The sequence below is a fragment of the Strigops habroptila genome, chromosome 5, assembly GCF_004027225.2.
Source record: "Strigops habroptila isolate Jane chromosome 5, bStrHab1.2.pri, whole genome shotgun sequence".
Taxonomy (NCBI): Eukaryota; Metazoa; Chordata; class Aves; order Psittaciformes; family Psittacidae; genus Strigops; species Strigops habroptila.
In genome coordinates, this window is record NC_044281.2 from 41,367,638 (window position 1) to 41,381,462 (window position 13,825).

General features: G+C 37.4%; 1 protein-coding gene across 4 annotated transcripts in view; it reads right to left on the minus strand.

Annotated features, from left to right (window-relative positions):
• Positions 1-13,825, minus strand: part of RNLS (renalase, FAD dependent amine oxidase) — a 72,845-nt gene that overhangs the window by 53,598 nt on the left and 5,422 nt on the right. For 2 of the 4 annotated variants that reach the window (XM_030487356.1, XM_030487355.1), the window contains exon 5: positions 11,751-11,855. The exons of the other annotated variants lie outside the window; for them this stretch is intronic. In XM_030487356.1, coding sequence (XP_030343216.1) covers positions 11,751-11,855 — 105 coding nt within the window. The remainder of the gene's footprint in view (positions 1-11,750; positions 11,856-13,825) is intronic. 4 annotated transcript variants of the gene reach the window in all.

A 13,825-nucleotide genomic window follows, 5' to 3' on the forward strand; every position in this document is an offset into this window, starting at 1 on the left:
GGGATTCCACATTTTATTTCCTCTTTTTCTTTCTATTGGGACTTTTTTTGTGTGTGGACAGTTCCTGAATTTTGTATTTTTGACATTTACCAAAGTTCTCCCAAGATAATTATCTAAACCCAGGAATTCGTAGTGAGTATTGTCTCCTACCAATTTGATCTCAAACATTCCGTGTACAACTAGGGCAATTCGGTTTAAAATTACTTTTTGAGTAAAACAAATACATATACCTGAATTGCAACTAAAGATGTACCAAACCTTGCAGTGCGCATTTTCAGTGAAGGACATGCTATGAAGTATGAAGAAGTGACAAAGAGATAAGGAAGAGAGTCAAAATACCTTCCCACAGGAACACACATCCCAATTCTTTATTGCAGTCTAAAATACACCTTGTCTTTTGATTCAAAGTGCTTCACTCAGCTTAGCCTATCAGTATCATGGAAAGCTAGTAATAACTCTTATTAAACCCCACTAATAATGTTAATGGAGAAAAAAAACTCTCAAGTATAGATTTTCCTAGAGCTAAACATATGCTATTACAAAGCTGCAAGCAGTGACTGTAACAAAAGGGGAGGTGCCAGAAGTTTCAAAAAGAAATTGATAAAGCCTTCAATAGTCCACTAAAATCTCCCCTGGGAATAATCTGCAATTTTCTTTACTTCATGCAAACATTGGATTAAGCATCTGAGTGTAAAACATAATCTAGGGTTTTATTCACTATGTGTTTCCTTCCCCTCACTCCCCCCATTTTAAGTGATTCAGCAGAAGCACTTTCTTCACACTACCAGCAGCCCAGTTACTCTAAGGAAGAAGGATTTAACTGATCACAGCATCACACAAATTTCACATAAGCCTGTGATCCTGTTGCTAGCATCAGTCAGCACTACGCTCTCTAAAACCAAAGTTTGGATTCTGCAGCTTTAACAGATGGCAGGTCCTCCTATCCCACTATTACTTGGTGCAAAAGCGAGATGACACCTACAGGGCCCTTCCTTTTCCCCTTCCTTCACTTCCATCCCTTTTCACAATACCACATTTACACACTTTTCTAACCTACTGTCATTTTCACTGGCTTTAATGCTAGACATCCTCATGATTAATTTTTAGCAGCATTGCAAAAGATTCAAATGGTATTTGCTCATGATGGCTCCAGGCATATTATAACATCTACGTTACACAGCCTTTTTCATAGATCATATCCTGTTATTACCATAACACCCTACTGGCTGTAAACCTGCATCCCTCAAATATGTTTCAACGAGTTGTCAGCTGCATTTCAAAGCAATCAAACAGTGAATGAGGCACCTCAAAAATAATAATTTATCATTACTCATCACCTTGGGAGATGATATGCTTTGGACTCATGAAAGCCGATCATTGTCTTTCACTTCCCTCTTTCATAAAGCAGCTTTATGTAAAGTAGACAAAACCTGCAGGCTGGTGAGTGCCAATGGGATTGCTGTAACCAAAAGAGAGAAATATAATAACGGAGTTCCAAGAAAATACATGCAGGAACATGCATGCTAAATAATATCGCAACTCTAGAATTAAAAAAATAAAAACAACGGGAAAAAAAAAAAAACCAACACCCAACCAAAACACACTACCAAAAAAAAAAGAGAGAAGCAAGAAGCAAGTACAGGGGAGAACTTCAAAGTTAAAACTGGAACTAGAAACAAAGTGTACCAATTTTTTTGTAGCTGTCTATTGTTCTGGAGTGTGACTCAGCAGAACAAAGGCTTTTGTCTTCTCTTAGAAAGAGTCCATATTGCACAGGAAGTGGCAAAGATCTGCTGTCTGGAATGTGATTGTAGTTCCATTTGTTTTCATGGGGACATACAACAGAAAGTCCCTAGCTTTATAGAAACAGTAAGTCATGACCCTGTTCTACATGAGCTGATGAGATCAGGATAAGACTCTAGTTTTCCTGTAAGCATGGAGAAGCACTCAATGGAAAAATAGAAATTGGGGGGGGGCGGAAAAAAGATGAGCGAGATGGTCATAGCTGAGAACATTCAATTTTTTACTTGCATTTAATAAATCTGCAAATACCTGTATTTATAAATTAAAATAGAAAGAACACTCCGAGAAGGACACAAGTACATGACAAAGTCTGTGCTATTACTACAATCCAACATTGCGTAACAGTCACCATAAAAAAAAAAAATGCCAGCAGGTTTAAGACTAACCTATATTTGAAAAATTTGTACTTCCCTTTTTATATCGTATCTGTCACAGACATAAATGTTGAAGGCTGAGATGGGAACATGAACATCAAATAGTTTTTAAATCATCAATTTAAAAACCAAAACAAAACAAAACCAACTTGTTTTAAACAGTACCAAGAGATGTTGATATTCACTTGGATGTGATCAGACAAAGAAGCTGTAGTTTAGTAGTGTTTTTAAGTTAAATATCATGTAGCAGAAAATGCAAGCAAGCAACATGTTCATTTAAGGACAGATTTTTTTTCTGTTCATACACACACACTATATTATCTGTGTTTGGACTAGCCTCTGTCACTCTTCCTTCTTCTCCAGTCATCAGTGAATTATCTGATGAAAACACAGCATTATTCTACAGACAGAAATTACCTTCTATCGTGCAAAGCAGCATGTCAGTTAAGAAGTGTATGTTTTTTCCACTATATAAAAGTTAATTTTCTTTATCTTAGTGAAGTAATACGTACCCCCAGTTTGATAAGATAAAGCTCCATCTACTTTCATGCACTTTTTTTGTTGCCGTTTTTCTTAAAAATGTTACTGCCGGTATTAGAAGTTTTTGTTTGCTTGCAGAGTGCATGAGTGGGAGTTCAGTACACAAGAAAGCCCTATGAATGTCACACTTGTCATACATGTTAAAAATAAAACTATATGCTCTTAGATGAAATTTCAATCTCTCCCCTTTTGCTGCCTGCTGAAGGAACTGCTGAGGTAGATCTCAATGAAAGAGTGAGGGCCTGCAAACACACATACATTAAGCTTTGCAGAGAAACTGATAACAGAATAATTTCTCCAATTGTTCTGCAGGGTGAATACATTAGAATTTTAACAAGAATGATATGATTTGGTTTCCTCTTATTTTCTTACTTGAAACAATTATGAAATGGTGTTGACTGGTACCTGCGATAGATGCCTGATATTTTAGTGTCTAATACTCCAGTGATTTTCAGAGCACGTACCTGATGATGGGGACGGAAAAGCATCAATCCACTGTGCTTGTTAAAATAACTGAATTAATAACAGATCTAACCCAGAACTGGTTAGAAAGTTTTGTAGTTTGACCTACCAGTTACAAACTTTAATGATGCCCTGTGTAGCACTCTGCAGAAAAACTGTGAAACCCGACAAACTGTTTTGCTAATTCATTGTAACACTGCAAAATATGCCTCTGACATGCCATGGTAATAGTTTCTTTTACTGAAATCATGTTGTTCTTTTTCCTTCCTTTTTTATTTTTAAAATACGTGCTCTCGTGACAAAGGAAGGCGAACACAGAACATGGTGAACAAAGATAAACTACCTCATTTCTCTCTTGTAACATGAATTCTTTTAGTGATCTAAAACATACCAAAGGGGAAGTCACATAATTCCTCTCAATCTATTTAATTTTCAGTTCTGAGTTACGCAATTATCTCTCCTGTGAGCAGTTTTCTTTCTTTGGCTAATATTAGGTAAGATGCAAACATATAAAGCTGACTGTGTTACCATCATGTTAATTTTCCTTACCCTTTTGTATCTCACCTGCTATTAAGGTTGCCCTTAATAAAAGGGGCAACAACAAAAGCAACACTTCATAAATGCTGCAGTCTAGTGATGGAAAAATTAATACTGGGAACACAAATAGGCAAGCCTAAGAAGTCAGATTAATCAAATATGTGAGAAGGGTAGTGGAAAACACCTCAAGGAGTCTGACAATGAACAGTCACAGCATTATACAGGGGAAAGTGCTTCTGCAGATTAATAGAAACATATTTAGAAAACACTGTATATTTTACTAAACATTATGCTGCATCTCCATGTTCATCACCACCTATAACTGAGTTTGTTTGCAGAGCTAGAGAGCGGAAAAGCACCAGACAGGCTTTCTTGTCTCAAACTTGAGTCCTAATCAAACCTTCCTATCCTACCCTCAGTGTTTATCTATGTGGTAAGCATTAACCTCCACTTGCACAGGTTGAGGTACTGATAAAGAGAAGTTAAGCTTTCCTCAAAGCTGAAAACGACACTTGCATACAAACCACATTCACCCTACAGAGTTAACAAGTGTTGTCAGAACATGGACCTATGAAGACTACTGTTCCATTAAAAATAGGGGGGTTTGTTTGGGTTTTTTTTTAAGAACTTCCTTGACTTTTATTCAGATATACCTAAAATATAATCACTAACAGAAAAGAGCAAGAAATGGGAAAAAAAAAATAAATTAAAGCTGTATACATTTTAACACTTCGTCCACAATCAGTACGTTGTTTCATGTGGCTTCAACTGTATCACATGTTCTGGATCTTACCCATTTTCTTTCTTTTGTTTTATCACACATTGTTTCATTTTACATCCTGTGTCTCATTTCAGACTTTCCAAAGGATTCAGACATACAAACAAGTATACAACTTAAAAACCTGGTTCCCCAGCCTCTTTTACTTGGAAGGTTATTACTGCTACAAAAGTATTAATGCTCAAAATGTAACAGTGGGGGGGGAAAAAAATGGTTCTGTGAAAGTTATTGACAGATCAGCTGCAACCAATGAGAGGATAAAAAAAAAAAAAAACCCAACAAAAAAACCCCACCACATAAAACCAGATGGAATTTAAAAAAAAAAAAAAAAAAAAAAAAAAAAAAAAATCCCTGCCATTACTATATCATACCAAATGCTGTATTGAAAAGTCAAACTCTCCCATCCTCCTGCCACAACAAACCATTGATGGGAAAATTGTTTATACCTTTTTCAACTATTGATGGTGACTATCAATTTTAACATCTAAATCTGACGGACTGCTGCCCAGACTTATCTTCCTCCAAATCCCATTAAAAAAGAAAATGCAGGTACTCACTGAAAATCGAACCTTAAACCCCACAAACTGTATCTTGACATTTGATTTTGCAGCAAAATACAAGTACTGCCAGGGTGACACCAAAAAAAAAATTTAAAACAGGGAGGTAACATTTATGGATAAAGGCAAATGACAGAAAAGAACACTAATTTAAAAGAAACCAACTATGCATCTCATTGCCTATAAGCACATGCATATCAGCAGCAGTTTTATTGCCAGCATATTTATGAGGGTTTAAAAAATACAAAGCCAAAGCCCCTAAAACTGGTATCAATACAAAACCCAGCTCAGGCCAGCAAGCCACCCAAAATTCTTGCTTAGATGGGTTCCAAAACCCTAGGCTACTACAACACGTGTGAGCACCTACAAGATGTGAACGTTAACCATTTCCCTTAACAAATCTGGAACTGAAGCTGTTCACGAGGAACTACCAGACTTCTTCCCCACGGGATTACTACGGCATTTTACCACCTCTTACAGGTTTAAAAAAGCCCAACAAAACAAAACAAAAAAAAAACCCAACTGATGTGTTACAGCTATTTTCCAAATATCTGATGGAGTTTCCACTTCTTCCACTGTATCTGAAGCACAAAACATGGCATTGTGTCTGTTACCATCAGAGAGGAAAGAGCTAGAAAACCCACACATACTTGTAAAGAACAAAGCGGCAAAAACTTCGAGGGACTGAAGTTTAAGAAGTGCTACCTCCTTTGCTTGCCAATATTATGACCTTTCACAGTATTTGAAGCAGTACACAAATTAAGACTAAAATGCCTTCCTGGAAGCATTTTGACAGCATCACAAATACATAATTTATTAGTCTGTTTTTTCCCAACCTGCAGATGCTAACCATGCCAGGGTCCTGCAGCACAAGCATGATGCAAACAGACTTACACTGACATCTAAAGGTATCTGTTATGTGATGCCTTATAAATATGTTTGGGAAGTGTTAGCACCCTATAAAGTGCTAACAATACAGAGATTGAGAAATGTCAATTCTTATACCCAGGAGACAAAAATCTCACTTTTAAACATGAGATACGTTAAAAAGTTTAAGATTCCACATCATACTACAAAGAGATGATAGCCCTCTGTAAATGCAAGGGAATATTGACATACAAAATACTAAAAGTTACCAGAAAATTGTATTTCTGAAGTTTAAGCAAGGATTTACTTGGTAATTTTACACGAGCTGAAATGTAAGTATGGGAAAAGACACTGAAACCCTAGGAATTTCAATTGAGTTACTATTTAATTCTTCCAGCGATCCTTTGCAGATAGATTAAAAATATTCAAAACCCAAACAAGGAAAGTTGCCTCAAATTTAAGAACTACACAGCATTTCCTTCAGAGTAGAATATTAAGCTTTTACTCAGACAATTCTATCTTATGGAAACAACCAACCTTTCCAATTGAGTTGGGCATAAATTCTAAAAGCAGTTCAGCTTTGAAAACAAGTTTCAAAGTTATTTTTGTCCTCGTTTCTAATTTGTCTTTGAGCATAACGTACATTATAAAATGTGAATGTTGGTTTCAAACTTACTTGTTTGCAACAAGCATGCCTTAATCAGAATAGATGAAATGGGTTTTGATCCATGTTCCAAAATACACTTCCTACTGTGCTGGTGAGAAAAGGATATGCAAACAGCCAGCAAATCTATTTCTCTTATGCTTTATTAAGTCATTGTCGTGGTTTAAGCCTAGGACAGTCATATAACACTTTCTTGTTCCGCAGTCACTTAACTGTCTGCAAGATGCTTAAACCACTTGCCAACTGCACATAGTTAAATTAATAAAATTTACTTTGCTAAAATTTCCATAAGCAGGTACCCTGTTTCACTTCAAGTATAAATCCAATGAGCAGAGATCAAGAAATCCTTTATGTAGAGGTATATACTTATCCGCTCATACCTGTCTTCACAGAGGAGCATCCACGTATCAGTCCAGTTGTATTTTTTAAGCATTACTTTTGGAAATAGACTTGGAGGCTACTAATTGCATGTCCCTTGTTCTTTTAAATAAATTAAGAGAAAGGATAGCTTTAATCCCTTTAAATAAGGCAATAAGTTCTTTACATTCTTAATAATTTGTAGCAACTGAGTCCATTGCTGTAACATAGGGTGCTTTATCAACTAAGTTAATGAAGTCAACCAATCACACCTTCATTTCTCACCTAGCCCGTTCCACTTCCTAAATTAAGTAAGACTGCCTGCTTCCTCTGTTAGCAGTAGAATGGGAAATCCACCTACACACGATGCTTCCTGAAACACAACCAACATTTGAGCCCTCCCTAATCACCCTAACAGCAAATCCTGATCAGTGAAATCCGAACACTTACAGTGACTCACCTGACAACTGCTAGTAAGCTACTAACTAGTGTTTTAAATCTTCTTTCCCTTGAGTTTTACGTATGTGAAGCTGGAGTGAGATAAGTCAGCATTTCAAAGATTAAAAATTCAGTCCTCGTTCAATAAAATAAGGCACAAAAGTAAAGCTTAACACATCTTTGGGGCAAACAGGAGATATTTGAAGTTTACTATATTCAACTGCTATATTTTCATTATGCAGTCCAGGCATCATTACAAGCTATATGAATTTAAAAAAAAAAAAAAAAAAAACCAAAGAAAAACAAACCCACAATAAAAACCAAAACAAACCAACAATAATAAAAAAATCAAGCAGTACTTAGAGCTGTTCTGCAAACCCCATGTGAAAAAATTCAACCCCTCAAAAAATCATGAGATGAAGAACTGATGGCAGATAGTAAAACAGCTGCTAAAGAAAACAGAAGTTCAGATAAATTTACTTAAAACCCAAAGATCTTTGGGAAGTCTCGCATGTGATGTTTATTATAAAGCTCAGACAACATTTACAGTTTTCAAACAAATTTTTAAGGTATATGACAAACACAAGACCTTAAGGCACACCATTTGACACAGCATGCTCAGAGACTTTAACCTCCACTCCTGGTCATCTAATCTAGGCAGAAGTGAACACCCCTGGTCATCTGCTAGCTCTCAGGAAACCCATGCGGGTCAGAACAGCAGAATGGGTCTTATGATTACAAGTCTTGGAACAAAGTTCATTCTGTCAAACATACCACCATTAACCAACCTTTAAAGACAACTCATGTTACAAAATACTGGAAATTACGGTAAACCTAGCAGGGAACTCAAATCCCAAGGAAGAGCAAGGCAACCACAGTAAACGCAACCGCAGCAAATGCAATTCTAAGGCAATGCAGGTAACTTCAACACACCATGCAGCTAAAATACTAACAGGCTATGATAATATTCTGGATGGAAATTATAAAATAAAAGGGCCACTTTTCTCAGCTTCTCTGACAACACAAGCCACTGCCAGTGCTGCCTGGTCTTTTCTGCTACTACACCCCCCAGCCTAATTTCAGTTGGGTTGACACAGCTGCTTGCTGGCCACGCAGGGAAGAGGATTAAGGATCTGACCCAGATTTTAAACTGGTAAGGAACAGAGAACAGGCAAAAAGAGAGGCGACAAAGGAAACATGCCTGTATCCTGCATTTCACAGTCAGCTTCAACTAATCCAACTGCAAATTTCTAAATAGGGAAGGTGTTCACATCTCTCAGGTTTGCTCAGGTATAGAGGCCCTCACAGCCACAGACTAAACCTGACTGACCTGCTGACACAAACACAAATCTTTTTAGCTGTGGGATTTTAATCCTAGTGCTAGTTTTCAGCCACATCAGTGAGCTGACCCATCTGACACCTTTAAGGCTGACAACGTGCATTGCAACTCTTCTGCAAAGTAAAAATCTTTACTATCTACATCATCTCACCTGATGGCACATGAAAAGGAACAGAACTTACTTTCTACAAAAAGTGTCCGAAGGTAAATTATTGTAGGGGTTTTTTTTAATACAAGAGCATACCATACATTCTTGGAAGTTATGACGCCAAGTGTGAAAAGCTGACTGCAAACTCAATGCAAATTTTACGTTTGACTGAATGGAGCCAAAATCTCATTAAGTTTAAAATTAATATTAATTTCTTTTTCCTGCTCTAATCCAGACGTGGACTGCAAAAATAAAAGTTTCCATATGTAGCCATGGGAGGTAAAGATAATCTTGATAAAGAACAGTGATGTCAGTGGTCAGCAACTATTAAGAAAACACTAAAAATTCATGAAAACCCATCCAGCCCAGAGGCACTGCCTAAGCTATGAGAATATATTAAAATGCACATAGCATCAAAAAAAGAAAAAGAAAAAAAAAAAACCAAACAAAAAAACATTCCAGTGAAGACTTGTCTGTCTATTTGATTGCAGCACTAAGTTGAAAAAAAAATAAATCCCAAAGCAAGCAATTAAATGTTAAAGCTACTTGCAAACCTGCACCAGACTTCTCAAAGGTTTTCAACTCTATAAAAACAATAGTTTAAGTTGCAGATTTCACATCTAAACAAAGGCTATAAAGTCAAAGTTAGCCTATGGTCACCTTCACACATTTCTTTCCCAAGTATGTTGAGCAGGTGTGATAACAGAAAAGGACAGAAAGCTTTTCTAAACACATTTTCCCCATCTTCTCTCCCTGCCCCGAAAACAAAACAACAAATGCAAAACATACCAAAAAACAAGGGCAGAACTTCAAACAAAAAAGAATTCTACTCAAAGGGAGAGGCAAGATGTACATTATCATTGTTTCCCAAGATCAACCATCGAATTTTTAGATCCAGAATCTAAAATGGTTTTAAGTCTGATATAAATGACTTAAGACTTAGTGAAGAGCAAGTTTTTAGTAGCACATGCAAGCTTCTTAGAACACAGAAACCATCAGCTCATTAAATGCATGTCCCATGAGACGCAAATAAAGAAGTTTCAGAATTGCTCAGTTTGGTCACATTTTTTGGCAGGGAACATTTTTTTTTTATTTTAGGCTCATGGCAAAAAGCAGCTTTTTCCATCTAAATACAATCCTTGGACAGTACCAAAGACTGTGCTGTTGGAAAAAACTGAGAGGAATCTGTGTTTATTGTTGAGATAAATAAATTTTAGAATATTTATTTGTTCTGTTCCAAGCACATCCTGTGTTCAAATACCATCACCTTTATTATTTACAAAAGAAACCTAACATGTGCACACACATGGGCTCATGTCTATCTGATCCAATATTCCTGTGGTCCCATTCTCTATTTTGAGATACACTACTGGAATAACATAAAGAGGCTATACAAGCATTAAAGTTCTGTGATCAAGTCCTGCGGCATCAAAACACTCTGCCAACCAGCACAGGCAGTAGTGACAGGAAGAAAAGCATGCCCAGGTTACAGTAATTACAAGTAGCCAGATTAGGCTGAATTAAATGTGTTAACACAGAAAAGCAGCACTGCCTTACACGTCAGAAGTTAACGTTTTTTAAAACCTGGTTTAGCTAAATCAGCACAATCTTCTGCCAGTTTAATGTGCAGGTGCTCTGAATCTCTCCTGGGACTACACAGGAAACCTAAGTTTAGAATTCAAACCACAGATTCATGAGCATTTCTTTGCTCATATGGCTCAATCACTTGCACAGCCCCTGCGCTACTCTCCTACCTTTGCTGAAATATGCATAATGTGCCACTATGTCTGTGTGCCACATGGTGAACCGACGATCACACCACTGATCCTGCTAAAAAAAACTCCCTCGCATTCTGGGAGGGGAAAGGGACAGGGGGAGCTGCATTATTGTAGTCCCACTTGCTGGAGGTAGGGCAGAACAAGTAATAGGGACTGCTGGAAGAAATATTTCCGCAACACTACTAGGCACAAAAGAAAAAAAAAAAAAAAAGAAAAAAAAGAGGCTGTGATAGAGTGAGACCCCCCTCTACTGGGTTTCTGTTTAAGGTCATGCTGGTCTGGCCAAAGGATCTAATGTAGGTTTCCCCTGGAGCGGGAAGCAGCCGCCACACTCCCTCTAAGTCTTAAGACAAGGCAGAATACTTCAGTCTTCCAGCAATGTATCTTGCTTTTTATCTTCCCTTCTACTCTGAGATCTGTCAAATCAAAGTTCCAGCTTTCCACCAAAGGCAGGCAGTGTTGAGTGACAATAAAATGCCAAGTAGCCCTTTTTGTAATAAATGTTCTATTTCATTCTCCTTTTCAAACCTCTCATGCTCACACACACCAGGTTTAATCCTCACACTTCTCAGACAAAGAGGGTCACTGGAATCAGTGTGGTAGCCTGATTTTCGAGAGGCTTTCAATGTGTTCAACTAACAACTGCAGAACAAGTCCATTATAAGCACTCTAGATATAAAGAAACACCTAGAAATCGGTTAAGTCAAACATGCTTTTATGAATACACATGCCCACTTAGCTTCTTCTCTTCTTAATGTGCAATTCCAGCTCCAGTAGCCATTTTAAAAAAAAAAAGCAACTTCCGAAGAAGGGAAGCTATACCTTAGCTGCAGAATGCTGAGAACACGTAACAACTGCACCCGCTTTAAAGACTGACATGGTGGTTTCAGTGGCAGCTGAATAGACAAGTGTGTGCTGCTGCTCCTCCTTAGACCCTCCTTCTGCTCCCAGATGTGTAGTCCCACCCTGCCCTTTCTGCCTTCTTTCTCATGCCTGTGAGACCATTCCACAAGCTAATCCAACTCCTTGACTGAGCAAAAACACCCCCAGAGAGAGAGAGGGAGAGAGAGAGAGATCCTTGCTGGATTGGTGCATCAAGTCAACTCACAGGAAGGTACGAAACGCTGCAGTGGAAGGTTAGAGGTGGAGCAGACACCAGCAGTGGGAGGTAGGGACAGGATGCCATTCACTGAATCACAGGTGAAATTCACGGCTAGAAGCAAAATAGAGAACAGCTCATCATAACTGTAACAGCTCTCCCGGGGCAAGGACAGAGGGTTTCACTACTAAGTAAGACACCCCAGGTTTCTGCTGCAGCACTGATAATCCAGACTGTATTGCCCAATTTTACCAACACAGATCCTTCCAGCATCACAACCTCAGTCAGTACCAGGATGCTTCCATGTCAAATGAGTGACAGGTTTTTAAAGACCACATTAATATCACCAGCCAGTCTAATGCAAAGCTAATAACTTATATTTCCAGAAAGCACAAATATTTGCACTGTGTGATCTCAGCTCCTAAGGTCTGATAAGTAAGCAACAAATCAGTGTACATGTTTACATTAGATATTTCAGGTATGTTAGGTAATGAGAGCAAACTCAAAGCCTGGACAAGCCCTGCTAAGATTGGAACTGGAACCACAAAATTCAGAATTTGCCATCATGCTATCCAAAACCAAACACATACACTCAGCAAGAACATGGGACTCCTGAAAAATTATCAGCTGTGCTTTCCTAATTCACATTATAAAGCCTTCCTACATAAATACAGTCCTGCTTTACTTGTATTTTCTCATCAGCTTGTACTATTTAAAACATGTGGGACATTCACAGAGATGGAAAAAAAAAGAATAGGTCAGGCTTGAAACAGAAGCCAAGCCATTCTGTTTCATTAGCAGATTAAACATGCAGAACTGTAATTTTAAATTCCAAGTAAAGCAATTTAATGAAAACATTCTGAACACAGATAAAAACTACTGTAAATTGTTGCAATCTTTATTAGGCATGTTGCCAAATGTCATATTAGAAACAGAACCAATAAAAAAGTCTGTCAATCTGATTTCAATATGCACAGAAAATATATTGTTTAGTGATCATATGGAATCTGGTATATAGATCTAGGATTTTTCTAACAGCAGCAGCCAACAATCCAGCATGTCTGAAACACTACTAGATGATGAACATTAGCAAAATCTAGTCTTTTCATTTGCAAAGATCCTACTTTTAAGCAAATCTACTCCTTTCCCTACACTGACTTTACATTACAAAACTCAAACATGTTCCTTTTACCTTCTTCATAACCACAATACTTACTACCAAATACAAATGAGTATACTAAATTTAATGTATTTATTCAAGCTAAATGTCCTAAACATCATTTGATTGCTGCCACCTATTGCTGTTCCAAACATGTTACAAGGAGCTAACTCACCCTTCTCCCCTTCTGCCTCAATCCTATACCAGTACTACCTATACCAGTACTACACTATTTTAAAAGCTTTGAAAGTTACTAACTCTTCACACATGCAGCATGTCACGTAAAAAAATGAAAGTGGTGGAAAATAAATCCATTGCAGAAAAAATTTTTTCTTTTGATTAATTTTGTTTGGTAATTCTGCTGTAACTTCAAGTATACAGAGGGCAAACATGATTTCTGAATGAAAACCAACCAAATCAAATCACTGAAGGGTAATTTCATCAGATACCAGTGTCAAAGAACCCTAAGAACGCCTGTTTCATAGAGTACCAGTTCAACAACTTTACTAATTTAAGAGATTTCAAAGCTTAGGACTTCCAGCAGCCTTATTAGACAGACTACTTCTGCCTCTGTTATTCCTAAATATGCAACTGATAATTCTATTATTTGAGCACAACAGCTGTAGAAGAAATGAATACAGGTTGAAAATGAGGATGAATAAAGATAAATAAATCTAAAAAGACTGGCCATAATAATAAGATGTCCTAAAGACACTGAAATAAAGATACAAGTTAGCATTTGCAAATGGAAGAGCAAATCGGCCACCAGCCCCAAAGGCACCTACATTAAGGTAACTCAACTGCCTTAATGCTTTTGTTGAAGCATCTAACTACAAATATAGGAGCCTAAATTTCAGGAGACATCTCTGAAAACATAGTCATAGGTGTCCAAACTGTTCTGTTATTGAAGAAACACACTGCATGT